The following is a 19805-nucleotide window of genomic DNA, read 5'->3' on the forward strand; positions in this document are numbered from 1 at the left end:
GGTCCCCAAATCAGAATACATTTTAAGGCAATTTGTATGTTCTTTTACTCCTCCTCTTTGATTTTACTCTTCTCTATTTCTCAACTAAATGTATTTAACTTCACATTAAACGAGTAGGAAAACACACTGTAGTGCTGCTTAACAAAAGTACTTACCTTCATTGCTGCTCTTGAACGCAACTCCAAACTCAGCCCCTTGTTGCTAAGCAACCACAGCAGAAGATTGACAGCAACTTCAGTTGACTCATTAGTAGAAAAACTTTATTGGAAGGCCCCTTTTTACACAGGTAGGTAGTCTGCAGCATTACCACCACACAGACAAGAAAACGACAACAAACTTTCAGAAAGCTAACAGGAAGCTGGCACTTAGAGGTGTATTAATTGGAGTAAGTTGATAGCCTGCCATTTTTCGCTTTCACTTTCTGCCATGACAACTACCCCCCCTGACCATTAATAAATAATTAGCTAAGTTAATTAAACCTTCGATTTACCGTTAGCTAACAGTGCGAGATGAGAGGGAGTATCAGTTGCAACTGGAACTAACGTTAGCTAACTTTGTTCGAGGGATTACAATACTTTTTCACTTCTAATCTGTAAATAAATTGCGCTTTATTTTCCCTCCAAATTTCTCAGGTTGTGTTGAACTTTTCGGTTCCTAAAGAGGATTACAGCTGTTTTCCTATCGGACAGCTTTCAGGATGCCAGACGTTGAGCCGCTCAGATTCCCTTCAAGGGAAGAACGACCAACACAACAAGGTGAGAAGAGTTAACCGTGCTAACGCTAACAAGTCCACTTCAATAGCTTTTTAATTAAATGTGGAATAAATCAGCTTTAGCCCATGTGTCCTTAAAGGAACTAGAAGGGAAATTGCTAAAATGCATTTGTTATGATTGGTCTTAATCAACATTACAACTTTGAAAAGTGTTTTTTGTGTTGTTTCTCCCCTGTTGCATCTGATATTCAGTTCTATCTTATATCTCTCTCTCAATTAGAAAATAACTACTAACAAATAACCAATGTGTGCCCAAAGGGAAATGAGGGTTAGGATTGGTCTTAATCAACGGTGAGGAAAAATGTCAACAGTTTGCCTTTTACACTGCATCTCTGTGCATACTGTTAGTTTGTTTGAGAATACTGGCAAATACTTGATATTGTTTGTGAGATACAGCTTTATCTTATATCTCTGTCTCAATATGAATTATATGAACTAGTTTGGTTAGAGGTCACAATACATAATTTATTTTTGACAGTCAATTCAATTTTCAGAGGGTCCTGTCTTGTTTAAAACATTATAGGAAATTGATTAGGGCTGTTTCAATTGTTGCTAAGGGACATAGACATATCAAATGGAAAACAAGACAACTGCATTGAACGCAAATGTCAGGACTAAACCCTAAGTCGAGGATTTCAACTTATTAACACAAGAACAAATAAAACCTGTGCTGATAACGTAATTTTAAAGTTCTCATGTGTCATATTAATCTGATTTGGAATGAGAAACAAAGGAGGCGGGGACATGGATTAACTCCCATTTAATGTAGTAGTATCTATGATTTACTTTCTGCAACTACAGAGTTCATTCTGAGACCACATCATCTGTCCACAAGAACAGAAAGAACCCACACACTCACACAAGTCTATACTGTAGACTGTATTAACTGAACTGGAAACATATTAAAATGGTTAATATAATTGTAATAATAATTGAATTTAAATATCTAATGTCATTAGTGAAATGAGAGATGTAACTAGGTGATTGGCCCTCAGACCCACATGTGACCGCTCTGTGGTTATAATACACCCTGCCAGTATGACATAGAGGCTATTCAGCCCACTGGTGACATATTGCCTCAGCACCTTTCTACCCCACTTGGTTTTTTCATTGTGTATTAGTCATCTAAACTGCTCTGCAACAGATGGCCCTCATTTAGGGTCTCCCCTCAGTTTTTCCTCCATTGTTCTTGTATGGGTCTGAGTCAGCTCTCTCTCTCTAAGCATTGTTCTAATTAATGGATCATCATGGAGGGATAACTGCTATCTCAGGGGGAAAAGGTTCAACAGTCTCACATGCAGTTTGTGACCAATTTATTTTTCTCTGTCATCCCCAGACACCAGATTATGACACTTTTAATGATACAGGTGTATAATGACCTTGTGGTGTATGTCACACTTCCCCTTGTGACAATTTAAGATCTACATACACATCTGGACAATGACAGCATACATTTGGACCTCATAAAATACTCGAAATGATATTAATTTAATTCATAAAGATGCATTGCTTACTATGAAAATCTATTTTCCTTTTACCTGCAGTAAAGAAGATCACCTCCATCTTACCTGCTATCTTACACTGCAGCATGCAACATATAACAAAGAAGTGATAAATCATAGTATAATGTACATTGTTGTTAACTATTGGGAGTTATACTGTATGATCATTTCACTAAAATGTAAACAAACAACTAACAATGTGGTTGTTTCCTATTTTCGTTTTTCTCCCTTTTTATCTACTTAACAATGTATAACGCAAATTAAATTGTACATACATTTTTGAGAAATCAAAGTAAGAGATCACCTCAGTTTTACATACTGTATGCATGACTTAATTATGGCTAGCTTTATACTAAATCATTGCTTTTGAATTCATCCTTCAGGGACTGAATTCAAAGTCGTTTTTGTGGTAGCATTCGTATACCCAATATTAAACTAATATAGAGTTTAGAGAGCTGAATCAACCACTGAAATGAACTTGGTGTTCAGTAATCCTCACTATTTTGAATTTACCCAAAGGTTGGTTTTAGATAATAAGCATAACATGTAATTATATTATAATATGGACAACAGACTAAGATGTGAATCGAGTGATTTTTACCCCTTTTATCAGCCAGATGGCGTCCTTTCCCCACTAAGAATCGTACCCTTGGGTTTGTCTCGAGATGTTCAAATGAGTTATCTCTGCTCTCTCCCTGATGCTTCCAATATGATGCAGAGTTTATGCAACCAGAATCAAAGAGAAAGTAAAGAATCACAGAACATCTTTCACAGCCAAATACATTTGTCTAATTACTTTTCCAAATAAAGTTAGTGAACTAGGGCAAATATTTGTTTCAACAAATGTCTGTTGTGTTCTGATTTCCTTTCATCAAGTAATGGTTCATCAGTGTGTTGTTTATAATATATTTCCAGGGCTTTGTGCCACTGTGTAAAGAATATCAGGATGTGTGGTTGGCTTTTCATTGATTCTCTGAAAGCAATTACTATTAACTAAACTTAAATGTACAGATCTTTCTGTTTCACAAGATCAAGCAGACCTCCAAGGTGTCTGCTCTGGTCGACGTCGCACATGTGCCTTGCTCAACAGTCCCTCGCCATGTGTCAACCGTGCTATTTACCATGTCCAAGAGCTGAAGATCACAGTGGAGAATTGGCTTCAACAGGTAAACTGATGTCAGCTGTGATCAGATATAAGAGATTGTAAGACAAATATCATCAGCATTGACTTCAAATCGAATTAAAAGTATTTTAAAAGTATTTTCCCCCCCGTCTGTCTTTCCAGTCTGGAAAATATCTGATTGATCAAGACAAACACAATTACAACAAAGCTTTAAGGTTAGGTCCTCTTCTGTTTTCATTTTTTTACATTTTAGTTTCAGGGACTAGAAGCATGACATTCGTTTCTTTTCCCTTTTTTAACAGATTTCAGTCCAGAGACTCTGATACTGATTCAGTGACGTCTACAGAGTTGTTCGTCGAAGGCATCGCAATAAGTGCAAGAGGTGAATCCCTTTTTTCTTTTTAAAGTGCAATAAGTCATTTCTGATATATTTTCTTAGTTTGGTTTTGTCATGCAGAAAAGCAAACCATTGTTCCTATGCAGATAAAAGAGCAACATCCTGTGTGCACATCCTTGGAGAAACTCTAGCTTTAGGTCTTTATTGCAGTCGTGGCTTATGAGTTCACAATTATTTTAACCAGTTCGAGATATGAGTTCACATATTTTGACTAAAAATGTATAAATTAGACACCATCAAGTATGTACTTTTTAAACTGGCGTATTCAATATCTTAATTCTTCTAAACTGATTGTTGTTTTAGTTTGATCTTCTTTGTTGCTTGTTTTTAATTATGCTCTGTAAGGTGTCCTTGAGAGCTTTTGAAAGGCGCCCATAAATAAAATGCATTATTATTATTACTTCTATTAGCTATTAGAATACCTTAGATTACCCTGTTAGGTCAGATTGTTTTAACTTGGCTTTACAAAAATGTCTTCAATTATTTGTGCTTTTGTTTATTGAGTTGAAACTAATTATGCAAATCAAAACAATGTGCCAATCTTGTGAAGTTCATCGTCCTCTAGAAAGTTGCCCTTTATCGCCATTATTGAAGAAAATAAATGATGTCCTTGGAGAGGTTGTGTATCTGATCGAGCGGCTGGAGGCTGATCGGCAGGACGCAGAAGAAGCTCTCCTCAAAGAGAAGAGAAGAAAAATATATCTGGAGAACAAAGTTGACAGCATCTCACTATGGAAACAACAACAGCTCGCTTTTCTAGTGCAAAAAGGTAAGCGCCTGAGAGGTGACGTATCATCTCCTTACAAAACGGTTCTGATGATGTTCCTCAAATCATTTAATTGACTTTGAAATTCTTGACCATTTTTTCCAGAGCACGAGGCTTGCATTAAAGACATCACTGCACTGAAATGGCAACTTAAACTGGAAAGAGAAAAACTTAACCAAGCCCAGGAGAAACTTTCACACACTGAGATTTGTAACCAGAGCTTACACGAGGACATACACTTTGCTACAAAACAAACACCCATTGTGAAGGAAAACCTGGAACTCCAGAGAGGCATCATCGAACAAATCAACACCGCACAAGCTGAGGTAACCTATAGTTACATTTCTTACTTTAAACAAGAGAAATTGTTTTGTTTTCAAACCCAAAAAAGTCTAGGTAGTTGGGTTTACCAGTGTGAATAATGTCTGTCTTTGGTAGTAGTTCTATAAAGATAAGTACTAAAAGCAAATTCAGCTATATTTTTTAGATAGAAAAGTAACCACGATTAAAAAAAGATTCATTTTTAGGTTTGCTAGGTTTTTCCTAGTTCTATCTCACTCACCCACTCGCCCTTTTTTAGCTCTATTTTTAATCCACAAGTGGCATGGCACTTGGGATTGCAATGTTTGTTGGTCTATTGGTCCAGTGTCCGTCCGGCACATTCGTTCAGTGAAATCATTCCATTTTAACAATTGACTGGAATGCCATGAAATGTAGTGCAGCCATTCATGCTCCCCTGAGGACGAATCCTAATAACTTTGATAATTCCCCGACTTTCATTTAGCTTTTCTCCTCCATCATTTATTTCCTTCCAGTCAGGATGCATCACAATTAAATGACCATATTTCGCCTCAGCTGTACTTTGTGTTTCATGCTGAATGCCACATATTTTTAATAAAGCAAATATGGCATGAACGTATACAGAGTAGAGATAAGAGTGATGCTTAGGATACAAAGGGGTCCATTTGGAATTGAAACCAGTACAGCTTAATGTTTGTTTTTATGTTTTCTAATGAAACAACAGACAAACTCCAAAAGAACAAATGACCTGTTTGTTGTTGAATTACATCACAACAAATAAACCTATACAAAAAGGTTTTATTGATTTTGCACAATTTATTAAGGGGTGTACTGTAGTTCAAAAATGCTTTACGTTATAATGAAGAAAAACAAACAAACAGACAAGTTAAAAAAAATGACAGCACACTAACACCAAGCAATCAAATGTGTGCTGTTTCCCTGTGGCTACAAGGGCTTTCATTGCATATGTTTACTTCAACTTATGTTTATATAGTTATTTATTTATTGTATTCTTGTATGCTACAGCTGCCACTTATTTCCCCTGGGGTTAATATTGTGTTTTGATTGATTTGATTGATTGAAATGGATAACAAAATAAGAGTCAGCAAATAGCCAAACCCTCTTAGTGCATTTTCGTGGCATTTAACATGCCTAATGTATTGGTATATGGGTTCAAAGTGTTACGTCTGGATAAGGAGTATGATGTGATAATCGGATTATGTGTTATCTTTAATATTGGTACCTTTTTATGAAATTGTTCTGACATAATAACATCTGAGGAAACTCAATTCCTTCCTTCTTTTTAAGGCTGATGAAGTTCACTCCGAAACAAAAAATGATCTCACACTTGTGCAGAGGGAATTAAAAAAGATGGAGCAGGACGCCAACAAAGAAAAGATATCACTGGATAATATACTGTTGGCGACGAAGAATCAGCTCGCTAACAGATTGTGAGTATCAATCCTGACTGCAGGGAAAACAAACTAGTTTATAATCAACGTAGGACATCTGAGACGGGACACATCTTTCATAAAAAAAGTTTAAAATCGTCAACAAGTGCAATGTGAGGGTATACAAAGCTTATACGCTCAGTATCGTTGGTGACTTAAAATAGTGGAATAGTAGGGGCTTCTGTTATTTTAGATTTTTTTTATCAGGTTTATTCCTGTGTATTTCTTCATTTATTTGAGGTTGTATCAAAGTACAAAGGCAGTTACAGGGGGAAAAAAGTCAACTGTTTAAATCTCTTTTGCTTAAATTACCATACAGACATTACATATTTTAAATGTAATTCCTATTGAAAGCTTTCCTGATCATCCTCCTGTAAAGATTGGTTTCAGTCTGGCAGGCAGGACACCTCAAATCAAGATATGGTCAACAGTTTAACCACTGCTTTAAATCAGTCTGCAAGGTATATTAAACTGCACGTTACCATAGCAACAACAATACTTCTGCTTGATGCTGCATTAGCGGATAACAAATCTCATTGTAACGGACCTAACCAGTCATTTAACATTGAAAGATTATTCAAATATAGGTGTCCTGATATACAAAAAGATTGCACTTATATGTTATTAAAGTCTTATTTGATATCAAGTGTAAAAAAAACATATAGATTGTATTCCTGCTCTGTTCAAAAACACCTTTAAATGAATGAATGAACTATTCAGTTTAACAGTGATCATTCTGTTGTAGATTGCAATATATCGTGAAATCGCTTTGAGCACCAGGAAAAGCATTATTATCATTATTATTGATATTATTATTGTGAGCCCCCTAACTATTCAATATCTTATGACAGCTTTGTATTATCAGGGTGTCCGCGGGGTCTTAAAAAGTATTAAAAGTTGATAAATAAATTTAGCGAAAATTAAGGATATTAAAAGTAGTATTAAAAAGTGTTAAACGGCATTTCAAAGGTATTAAATGTTGTAGCTTGTTTTCAATAAGTATATCAATTGTCCAAAGAAGTTGTATTCTACAGCTTGCCTGAATGTAATCATTGCGTAGGTGTGTAGTGTGATTCTGTGTAGTTTATTTATTGACGTCATCTGAACAGGACATCGCACGCTCACTGCTTGATAGCGCGCGAAGGTCCGTTTACGCCGGTTGTTACATCGTTATGGGGAAATGCAAGTTTGCGTCCAAATGGTTGGAAGATAAGGAGGAAGGACAATCAATACTGTATATAGTCAATTTGAGGTAGTCTCTGTGTGTTTGGGTGTGAGTGTGTCGCCAATGTAACCGGTTAAAACTCAAAGTGGCGATGAGGTCTTAAAATGTATGGAAAGGGTCTTAAAAAAGGTCTTATATGTATTAAATTTGACTTCAGGATTCCTGCATATACCCTTATTATGAATGCATTTGTGATTCCTAAACCTTAAAATTAAAGATAAAGAACTCAGTTTTTCTCTCCAGGGAAGATTTAAAGCAGTTAAAGAAGGTTGACGAAGGTCTGTGTGCTGAAATACAGGAAACTGAACAGTCCATTGCAGTTACAGAACAACAGTGTGCAGCCTTAACAAAACGAACCCCTGAAATAATGGAGCTCGAGCAAACTGAAACAGACACGGTAACTGATATTGTGTACATTTTTAATATTTAAAAATCTAAAGTATGTATCAACAGCTTACAAAAGTGGTTTGTGTCACCTTTTTTAAAACAGATTTTGCAGTTGAAACTTAAGATTGGGGATGAAGCGCAAAAGAATAACAAATTCAAAAAGAAGATAATCGCACTGCAAGAAGACATGGAGAGAACTGTAAGTATTGTTACAGTAGTGTTTAAATCATGTCAGGAAAACTGTCCATTTCCATGTAATGCTGCTGCTTAGTCCCCTTATGTGTGTCTTGATAGTTCATTTCGGTAGAGCATGAAACATAACCGCCAGACTATGATTGGACTCTCACTGGAGCTATGCATGCTAATAATGTTTGAATTCATGGCACTGTAAGGCGTTTTGGATAAGTGCATCCACTCAGCGGCCCGCTGTATGTTACGTTATCCACAGAGACTTCATGGGGAAGCAGAGGTTTCCTGCATAGAAGAGCAGCTCCATTCAAAACGTAATGCTTTTGTAGCTCTTCGTAAAGAAAACATGGAGTATGAACAGAATGTGTTGGACTACAAGATAAACATTACAGACAGGTAGAGCTTCAAATCCCCAAAAGTACAGAATAAATACAACATCCTGTTTTCGTTTTTACTGTAACTTATCAGTGTTATTTTTGTTAGTGTGAAGGCAGTGAAGCAGATGCATGAGGAGAGGAAGCAGATGCTCCAGAAAATCATTGACAATGACGAGGAGTGGGAAAAGGCCAAGGAGGAAGTGACCCAAGTTGTAGCCGACCACAGTGTCACCCAGACTAAGCTGGAGGTGCAGGAGAAGATCACCTTCACGGAAGAACAGAGGGCCAGGGTCAGTGGAAACATATGTACATGTTCTATGTATACTGCATGGGTCATGGTTTGTAAAGGGGAGTGTGAGATACTGAGTGTTTCCTTCAGTGTTATTCAGGGCTCTCTCTGTGCTCTACAGAAAGAGATTGAAAACCTAAAGAAAGATCTGACGGGTCAGATGACTGCACTGGAGCTACTGAAGGTACATTCATGAGAATAAACATGTATCGACAAATGTACATTGAAATCTTCAATATACACCTCTGTATTTTTGCTAACTTTTTCAGTTTCTGTACAGGAGAATATAGCTATGATAAAAGATATGAAGAAGTGAAGCTTCACAAAGCACAGTCTCAATAAAAACTGCACATTATACGTTTCATAAAGATAGTTTTTAATGCCCGGCTGTATTCAATGGCATCATTTTATCCTTTCCTTTTCCTGTTACATTCCCTGCTACTGTTTTTAATCCGCTGTAAATGTTTTAAGACTTTCAGATAATGAGTGTCTGCCTTTTTTGCATCAGGGTCAGTGTGCGACTAAAAAGGACGAATTGTGTCGACAGCAAAGGAATTCAGAGATTACTAACAAAGAGCTTCAGAAAGAATTTGAAGAAGCATCCACAACAACAAAGGAAATGGAGACAAAAATGGAGGTAATGATAAAGATGGAAAGATAATTGTACTTTATAAAGAAATGTATGTAAAAGGGTATACCTAATTTGTGAAACATCTTTTGTTTGTATAGAAAATCAAGCAATTGACAGACCATTTAGAAAAGACTCAATGTGAACACTCGAACACTTTAGTCAACCTTGAGAAGGAGAAGAAACTCAAATATGACAACCTGAAAGCGGCTCAGGTAAGAAAAGAAAATGTAAAAAGGAATTCCTCTTGAGTCAAACAGTTGTAACAGGTTTACATTTTAAAGCTCAATAAGCCTTAAGCTTGTCATTGATATGGATCATCTCAATCTGCAACTAAATAATATCTCACTCTGAGCTACCTATCAAAAGGTGTCTTTCAGAATGAATGAAAGTGTGTATTTTCAGGATTTACACAGTGCCGCTGTAAAGAGATATGACGACACCCTGGGCAGAATCACTGACCTTACAAAGAAGACGGATAAATACCGGGATGCTTCGGAGAAAATGGAAAAAACAGTCGAAGGCATGCCAGAAGTCATAGAAGAACTTCAGTAAGTTAGTTATCGTTGGAGAATACTCAGTATTTCTTTAATATCAGACTATATCAGCTCATATGTTTTATCATTTATATGTGACTACATCGAAGTCTTTCTTAAATCATCGTCTTGCTTTGAGTCTACATTTCTACCAGCTTCCCCACTGATGCTGTTACCGTACATTTATTACATTCAAACTCATTCTAGAAAAATAATATCCTCTCACGGCTTTGATTCCTCTTTCCAGAAGTGTTTTTGACGTGGTGGAATTCAAAAACAAATCAGCTGCGCTCGTAATGAGCACATTGCAGTCTGATATTAATAACTGCCAACAACGAACACAGCGATCCATGCAGACACACACTGCTCATGTTACAGCAAGAGAAAAGGAAATGGAAGACACCAAGGTAACAAAATGCTTTCTGTGAATACACAACTTTTTGTGTGTCACATACTGTGAAATCAGTGACAAGCGGTTCAAAAAAAGTACCTCATTGTTTATTTGTTTGTGGATTAGTGTCAGCACATTGCTTGTCACAATACTTCCCTTAAGATGCAGGGAAAAGAGCTGTGTGCAATTAAAATTACAAGCCATGGTCAATCTTGTTTAAGTGCTTTTCCCACAAATGACAACTCACTGTTGTTATAGGCTTTTGTCTGGACGAATTTGATGATGCGTGTCGTTGTGAGATGCTGTTCCTGTTTTGTTACCTGTAGGCCAACAATAGCAATTTCAATCTAAGCATATAGTGAACAATATGAAATAAGCATATCATCTGTACCTTTTCATATTAATGGCAGCAATAGGCATTATGTAAAAACACAAGCTCCCTCTGCACAAAATGGCACGTATTTGAACACTCCTTTGTGAGAGAAACCCCTATTTATTGTAAGGTTTTCATCTGCAGGATTATCAGCCCCAGCCAGAGCCTCTTTGCTGATGGGGGTTTCACATGGCTTATCTAATGTGAAATCGCCATGTGGTATATAGTTTCATTAAACGGTGATCAAGAATGCATTAGTTCAAAACAAGAAAAGGCAATGGAGCTTAAGCCGCCATGCATCCAAGTGCAACAACTTTAAAGAAGTTGTTGGCGTGAGACAATTTAAGAATTAGAAGTCTTCCTCATAGACACAACTCCCATTAGCCAGATAAAAGTTAGTCATGCAAAAAAGGGGTTTAGTCTTTTCACTTGACGAAATAAGATGATACAACAACAACAATGCTCCTGAACCAAATACAAATATCAGAGAGAGTGTGGGGTTCGAGGGAAATTGGTCACTTTAATCACTGAGACCAATGTAAGGCACACATAATGTCTGCATTAGCATAACATAATAAGCAGAGTGTGCATTCAGGAGCCGCTGTGCATGAAGCAGAATGGTTAGACTCTTTCGGGTATTTCTTACAGAAGAGATTTCTGCTGATCCAATACTATACTCTTATAATCTCCTGTAGGTCACAGCTTCTCTTTTCTATACAAACTAATGCAGGTCAGTAAAGCTAATAGCCTGATAGGAATTACTTTTTGGCTCTATTAAATACAAACCTCAGAAGATTCTTTACAAGGGTAGAATAACAAGGTGGAAAAAGGTTGAGGAATCCGTCTTTCATACATGCCCCAATTTCTTTGATTTGATCAGGCCTTGTCGTATGGCGAGCACAAAGTAAACAACGCAAACTGCCGACGCTATCAGTTTCTTATGGGCAATGAAGTGTAATTTGTTCCATTTACACTTCACAACAGCATCAGATGGGCTTTGTCAGTGCTGCATGGAGTAATTAAACCTGAAATCAATAGCAGGCATTTGTCATGTTTACAGCCCCTCTTTCTGCTGGGTTAAACTCATCACTTTAGTGCTGTTCTGTTTTACTGCAGAGACACACTTCATTATGTCTGCAGGTAGAGTTGAGATATTCACCAGCAACATTTCCACTACTTGGGGAACATTGTTCAAATGAGAAGATGACATGTGGAGAGGCACATACTCACTTTGATTTATATGCTTGATTTCACAGAAAAATGTCCACTGTTGTATCCGCGCTATTTAAATTGCCATGCTATATTAATTAACAGAACAAACACGGAAAGAATATTTGTATTGTACGCACACATGTGGTACAATTAAAGTATCTTTCTACATGGTTATGTACTGTTACTGTACAGTATGTGCTGTATATTGACTCTCCAGTTCCCTTTATAATACAGTAGCATATGTTCTTGGGTATCTGTACATGTCACGGAAACATCGATCTATGTAATCTTTCTTCATGTTTTTTATATCTGCACTGTACAATGTGCTGCCTCAGCAGTTGTTCTGCCAGCATACTGTAGCTGTGGTTTACTTCGAACAAATCGGTAAATTAATCATCAAACTAGAAACAAATCCATTTTCAAATGCAGATTTTTGTAATTGTAAAAATGTACATTACGTGAAACAGGTCACTGGTTCCAATTGTGTTTTAATTTCAGTAAATTAGTGACAATTAGGGATACCAAAAGTCCTGCCCAGAATAATCAACTCTGCATTGATTTATTGATAACAACGTCCCTTCAGTAGACATATCAACAATAATGAAGTCACACAGCACTTAAAGGTAGGATAGGTAAGAATGGAGAAACCAGCTTGAGTGCGCTAGAATTTGAAAGTACACAACCGGAAGAAATCTGCCTCTTCCTTCAGACTTCCTTACAGAGCCCCTCCTCCAACACACACAAACGTGCACATGACCAATGAGGGCACGAGATAAGTTTGTGCACAGATGGAAGGCTGACAGGCAGGTAGGCCATCCAGTTATTTTAGCCGGGCCGGCTCAGATGATTGGTCGTGCTTTATTATTTATTGTCAAATAATGTAATGTATTCATTGCTATCAGGATGTTAAGAGCATTCCATGGAATATAACAAAAAGTGTTTCTGAAGTGAATTACCTACCCCACCTTTAAATACAGCCTGTAATTGCATGACAGTACACACATTTAGGGATACACAAATAAGGTACAACACATAAGGCTAGCAGAGCTGCTACCATACTTATTAATCGGATCATAGAACCTTGTAGTTACTGATCCAAATTAAATATGGTTTCTGTGTTTTTGTCCTAAAATTCAAAGTCTCTCACACGCGTTATATTAGTTTGATCACACGACTCAAGTCTTTAGCAGCACAGCGACACCTGGTCTCATGTAAGCATTGGTAAAAAGCTTTGAGAGCCTTTCACAAAGCAAGATTTAAGAAGCTCAAATGTTTTTGGGGGAAAAACTGGCAGATCTGATCCGAATCAGGGGTGCGAGGATGTCACCACTGACATTGTTGGGTGTCACAATGACAATAGTTACAATATTGGTCTGCAACCGGTTCCTGCTTGTTTCTTGGTGGTTATTCTAAAGTTACTGTAAACATACTATTGACATGAACCATTTTATCTGAACTTTTGTTCCCTGTGTGTGTAGGAAGCACTACAATTGTCCCTGAAGGAGAACAGACAGCTGGCCACTGAGTACGAAGATCTAAAGAAGATCCTCATGGAGGCCAAGCGAGAGGCAGTGTCTGCATTGAACGAGAAAAACCATGCACATAAATCCTTTCATTATTACACACAGGTACAGTATGTATAACCTTTTCTGTTGTTTCCTATCACCCCCTCTCTTTTTAATTATGTTTTATGACTTAGGATTTTTCCTCTGTTCTCAATACCAGGCTATTCTTCTTTGCACTAGATAACTTTTCTTGCAAGGGCAGTCATTTTAAGAAGGTTTTAGTTTGGCAACCAGTGAGGAGGTAACGGCAGCAATCTAATAATGATGAGATAACTTAAGTGGAGGAGGATGATGGATGTGACATAATGTAATGATAGCTATGTAGTTTTGCATCCAAGGGGAGTACATAGAGAGGTTGATGGTACATGTTAATGCTATACCTTTTCACATTTTCTTGATTATACTTTTTCTAAGGTGGTCACAAGTGAAACATTTTATCATCGGGCTTTACAAATGTGCTCGCACGCACGCACGCACGCACGCACGCACGCACGCACGCACGCACGCACGCGCACACACACACACACACCATTGGTTAGGGATTAGCAGCAAACAAAGGTTAGGATCAGACAATGAAAGTGCCTTTAGTGCTAAAATAGCACACACAATCTTGACTAGTTGAGGGAGACACCTCAGCAGCATCTTAGTGTTTAAGCTTTATAGTTTCTGACACTATTTAACTGGAATAGAATTACACATGACAGGCATAACGGCAGAAAGAAGCCACACTGCTTCTGCAATGAAAAATTCATATTATTTGTTCCAAAAATGACTAATACCTTTACTTGAGCAATTCCTCATCTAACTGCATGAATGTTATCAAGTGAAAAATGCATGCAAAAATAAAATCCTGTGGACAGGATTTTCCACGCTCATGATCAAAGCCTGATTTTCTTTTACTCCGGATTCAGCCTTCACCATTTGTTTGTTTTAACTCTACACTCCTATAACAGCAGCCTCTCGGCTAGTGTTTAATGCCAGAATTTAGTTTTTATAACAAGCTTATAATCAACAATGTTTCTGAAATGTAGATCACATTTAATCTGATTTGTACAGGAACATTTAGGCACCATTCTTTCCTGTTTCTAATTTAAATAATAATCTTTGAATTTTATGTCCCAGTTAGTGCATATATTACTAAATGTGATTACCCTTAATTGATTTGTGTGGAACTGGAGGCAACAAGGTACATGCATTTAACATTGTCAGGATCATTGGAGAGATCAGAACATTAGTGCATGTGTGTGACACAGCCCATAATCTGTTATTATATACATGTGAGGGACACAGTAAAAACATCTCTTACGAATCCTTGAAGTATAATCCTGACAGCAGGCATTCCAGACATAAAGTTTAAGTGAAAAGTTTAAAACGACCCAAACTAAGCTTTCAAGACGACTACAAAGCAGCACATATAGCCTTAAAGATAAACTATTTTAACATATTTTTGTGCATTTTCTTATTTATTCTCTATCTACAGGAGCTTATTGTATGTATTACCGTTGTTACCCAGTAGCCTACAGGTGCAGCACAACAACAATCATGGACATGATAATAGATTTATATAAGTTAGCTATACTCTTTCATAATAGATGGGATATTAGATATAATTATGTTGCTGCTATGACACCCGAATTTCCCTAGGGGGATAAATAAAGCTCCATCTTATCTTATTAGATAACACTTTACTTTAAAAAGAAAAGAAAAAAGTGTATAAAACATTTTATATACTGTTTTTCAAATACGGATCATTTCACATATTTGAGATGTTGAATTGGTATTTGAAGGCCTTGTACTTTTGAAGTGTTAGAGGTTTGTCTTATTTTACTAACCCATTTATTAATTATCAATCAAGGCACACAACACCTGGTTTGTCTTATATTAGAGATAGTAGTTTTTCTTTGAATAAGACAGAATGTTGAAAAACATCAAGCTATTTCATATATAAATTAAACAAGTATGAACACATTAAAAAACAATTAAGTGGAAAGACAAATACAATATGTAAATTTAAAAAAGTGCATGATTACGAGCATCTGATAACAACATTTGCCAATATGTGCCTCTTGTATAAATCCTATTGATTCTACTGTATGTTGTAACATTTCTTTGTTTATGTGGAGGCTTTCAGCTCCTGGGTTTTAACGGGGTACACCATAAAGAGCGTTCTTGTTATTGTCTTTCCTTCAGGAGCTGATGACTGAGCTAATTCGCTTTAGTTTTCAATGCACTGGGGAACACATTGCCAAGCAATGATAAGCTTTGTAGGAAGAGTAGAGAGATGGAGGGGGAAGAAAAGCAATGGCATCTATCAGAATTTAAACCTCTTTGCTTGAAACTGTGTTCAAATAATAAAGCAAGCAGCATGTCTTTCCAAGAGACTAGGAATAATTTCTGGTTTCAGTGGGGGGTTCATGACTCTGTGTGTATGTGTAAAATATGTCTTGAGGGGATTGGTATAAAGTTAAACTGGGTGAAGTAGAAATATTTTACTCATCAGCTTTGCAGTCACAGAGTTTGCCTCGGCTAGAACAAAACTGCTGAAGCATTTAGAGAAAATTAACCCCCCATCCTGGCAGCCAGATGTGACTGGATTCTGATGAGTGCACACGAGTGGGCAGAGAAACCAAGAGACTGTGAAATTCCTGTCAGGCCCGTGTACTGCAGAATGGGCTATTGACTGCTTTCTCTATTCCCCTCCATCATTCTTCTTGAACACTGCCATTAATTTCCTCTCCTGCCTTACCAATTCCTTTTCTCTGCCTTCTCTCCCCCTAGCTCTCTTTGTTGCAGAAGAGGATGCACAAAGCTTTGGTGAAAAACTTCAAACAACACAGCCTGCACAGCCAGGCTGAACTGGACCGGTGCCAGGCTCTTTCTCAAGACACCGACCGGAAAATAAAAACAGCCCAGGTATTTGTACATATACATTTAAAACTGCTGGAATGCTGCACAAACTGTCACCATTCATTCAGATGGTAAATCCCTCGATTCAACTTTATCCCACTCTCAAGGTATTCTCCCGGATATGAGCGTATTCTTTTGCATACTACAGTAACTCCGTGTTATGCATGGCATTGTTTGAGCCTCATCCGGCGAGTCACAGTCGCCCTGTGTCTTCTTTGCCAAGCAAGGGCAGCCAGGCAAACATCCACCAGGGCTTTGTGCCTCATTGCTATGGTGGAGTTAAAGACACCACTGTTACATTAGAGTCTATACATTCACTTATCAGATCACAGGCTGATTTGATGGATGGTGTGTCTGCTACAGTGCCTCTGCAGTGACCCCCGTGTCTGAGACTAGCCCCTCTAGACAACTCTATATACAAAACACTTTGTTTTTGGTCACATTGCATTAACATCTTAGTTTGTTTCCTGTTGTTTTTTTTTTACTTCCAAGCTAATTCAGAGTGAGTTTTTTTTACACCGCATGGAAGAGTTCTGTGTTCTTCTTTGCGAACAGAGTAACCTTCTGTCCGTCTTGCAGAAGAGTAGCGGCAAGGTTGAAAAGTAAGGATCTTCAATTAGAGGATAATCGGTGTCTAATCTGTGCTGTGATGTGAGATGAGGTCAAAGCGGACAGAGGGACAGTGATGAATCATTATGAAATGTCCTGTCCAGCATTACCGCAGAGCCAGGTGTCATGTAACCATTCCGTGAACCACTTCCACTCTTTTTACCTCAATAGCAGGGCATCCCAGACCTCTAGCTTCACCATGTTGCAATCGGCTTTCCCTTATTTGACTTTTGTTGTTTAGATAAATGTGACTTTATCTATGCTGGAGGCAAAATATGCAAAATATGCTAATCAGATGTTTTCCAGGTGCCTTGTGAAGAAAACTATTAAGTGGTTTCCCTCTCTGTTCCTCCTACTCTGACGGCTGACATGTTTTTCTGACTGGTCTGGTCCCAGACATTACAGGGAGCAGCCATGTCTCAGTGGCCCAGCCTCAAAAGGCCCCAGCAGATCACAGCTCAAGGCAGGGAGGAGTGGGGCACAGGGGGAGGAGCTATCAGAGCGCTGCAGAGTGTGAAGGACAAAAGAGCTGGGGTATTCAAGCGCACCACACCGTCACCCGTCACAGCTCAGCACAGGGACCATCAGAGCAGGCAACACTCACTTTAAACAGGCTTCTCCTGAACAGTCCAGCTCAGCAGCTATCCTTCAAAAAGTACAACCTTTTATGAATTTTTTTTTAAAAAGCCCTTATGAGCAAACATAAGCACACAATCTGGATCATTACCTAGATATTTAGCCCTTAATGTGATCTTATGATCCACAGAGAAATGCACTGACAGTACGCAGAAAGTGATAATGCAGTAGGTCATTACTATACACAGATATTCACATTTACATGATATGTAGATTATCAATATTGCCTCTTTGTAAGAGAGAGATAAAGAAATCAATGTGATTGATGCCACTTTTGGCTGGAGCTAAACCCGACTGAATCCCGACGAGGCCCATACTAATCCATCATGTCCACTTAACCCCCACAAGCAGAACGTAAGAGAGGTCAGGTTAGCGTTTTCACGGCCAAGGCGTGCTCAAATCACAAGCCAAATGGCAGTTTGTTCAAAAGTAGCTTGAGGGGAAGAAGGCCGGGAAACCCTAAGGTGGGCGAGTGAGTGGCGGCGTGGTGCTGGGGAGGGTGGGTGGGGTGCGGCGGGCCTGTCACACTGTTACACTCCTGCCAGAACTGGCAGTTCAGCTTTGTGTTCTGCGAGTTTACACTAGGGATGGCATAATTGACAATGGCTAACAGCGTAGAGCAGTGCAGAGCCTTGTTGAATGGCCAGTAATGATTGGAGCAGACGCCCACTGCCCCAGTCTCAGGGGACTGTAATCCAAGATCCTGTTTCTGATATAATTGTTAGTCAGAGAATTTCTGCATGGCTAGGCCGGTTCAGATTCCCAAGCTGGTTGACAGTGCCAGGCAGTTTAATAGAAAAACTGGATGCTGAGGTTTTTAAAACAGAAGAGCACTGAACCTGGACACGGTTCACCAGGAGCCTCTTGTTCTCCTCACTTACAAAAACAAGAAGAAGATGGTAACTTTACTTTCACAAATGTAGACTCACCATCAGCTCGGATGCAGATAGAGCGAGGAGTTTGTATTATTGCCTTTCCTCAAAAACAGCATTTTCTTAATTAGCTTGTTTTCATTCATCATGTTATTCAAACAGGAGGGGTTGTCAGCAGAAATTCAGCTCATCTCCGCGTTCCTGCAGTCCTTGACAGATGACTCTACTACCACTGATGATGCCGGGGTGAACAAACAAGCCGGTCCAGGATCGAATGAGTAGATGCCTTCAGCTCAAACAGCAGTGTAATTGGACATTCACCTGTACCAGACAACTTACTTACCCTAGCACGCTTCACTATTCCCCCCTTTTTACTTGCAGCGAATCCATAACAATGAAACAGGTGACTTTCATGCTGCTGTCAGGACTGATCTAATTTTAGCTGGGTGAATGATTGCAATTGGCTTTGCCTCATCAGATAATTAATCTATGTCACCATTAATTGGAAAAGAGAATAATTACAGGCAGTGTTGACAGAAATTCTACGCTTCTCCAGATTCCAAGATCTAATTACAACTAGTGAAACCCTGTGACCTTAACTAGCACTTAGTACACCTTGGCCACCTTGACCATGTCCATGTGAGGACCACTGTCTCCTAAAAGACCCTTTTTTTTGTTAGCGCTCGCTGCAGCCCCCTCCACTCTCCTCACTCTCGGAGAGCTGTCTCCCTCAATCACTTTTCAATATTCAATCTTAATTTTGTGGAAGTTTAGCATTTTCAATGAGCTGGAGATGAATGATTAATGAATAAATTTAAATGCTTCATTTTGTCCATGGATCATTAGTTAAGTCCTTTGTGGGAAGGACCTGAGAAAGGAGTGAAAATTATTGAGACATTAGCCTGAAGCAATCCAGGGGTAAATAGTGTGCAGAAAAGGAGGTTGTGTGCGCACTATCCACCGGCTTTCTAAAGAACCCTGGGGAAACACTGTTTTCAATTTGGAATCTTAACTCAATCACATTTATACTCGTAGAAAATAGATTCCTGTTTCATCAAGTGTCATACTAATGATACACAACACCAGGGCCTGTTCCACGTAGACTTTCAAAGTTAAAGTGGAAATGTTCCTGGATAAAAAACAATTTCCTGACTCATATTAAATATTTTAGAATAACAAGAAAAGAAAAAAAGAATAGTGGAGAATAGATAGTAGATAATAATGTTCATAGGGTTTTTGAAAGGGTGCACATGCTGGTGATCCTCTCAAGGTCGATGCTTTTAGACTGCTCCTAAAAA

At 38.3% G+C, this 19805-nt stretch overlaps 1 protein-coding gene across 4 annotated transcripts; it reads left to right on the plus strand.

Moving 5' to 3' along the window:
• The first annotated feature begins 258 nt into the window (after positions 1 to 258).
• On the plus strand, positions 259 to 19442 carry ccdc178 (coiled-coil domain containing 178). Of its 4 annotated transcripts, none has more exons than XM_010783392.1 (20): positions 259 to 286; positions 633 to 755; positions 3286 to 3440; positions 3560 to 3612; positions 3700 to 3779; positions 4345 to 4563; positions 4666 to 4886; positions 6169 to 6311; positions 7780 to 7933; positions 8027 to 8122; positions 8372 to 8508; positions 8596 to 8779; positions 8900 to 8962; positions 9287 to 9415; positions 9508 to 9621; positions 9812 to 9957; positions 10190 to 10349; positions 13397 to 13546; positions 16262 to 16396; positions 18670 to 19442. In XM_010783392.1, the coding sequence occupies exons 2-20, from the start codon at positions 698 to 700 to the stop codon at positions 18787 to 18789; spliced, it is 2517 nt and encodes an 838-aa protein (XP_010781694.1). In that variant the 5' UTR covers positions 259 to 286; positions 633 to 697; the 3' UTR covers positions 18790 to 19442. The 4 variants fall into 4 exon arrangements, with proteins under 4 accessions (XP_010781694.1, XP_010781693.1, XP_010781697.1 ...); XM_010783391.1 differs by having other exon boundaries at positions 281 to 385; XM_010783395.1 differs by lacking the exon at positions 259 to 286 and adding an exon at positions 290 to 385 and having other exon boundaries at positions 4360 to 4563.
• Positions 19443 to 19805: the final 363 nt, after the last annotated feature.

This window comes from Notothenia coriiceps, unplaced genomic scaffold, assembly GCF_000735185.1.
Source record: "Notothenia coriiceps isolate Sejong01 unplaced genomic scaffold, NC01 NC01_scaffold00025094, whole genome shotgun sequence".
Taxonomy (NCBI): Eukaryota; Metazoa; Chordata; class Actinopteri; order Perciformes; family Nototheniidae; genus Notothenia; species Notothenia coriiceps.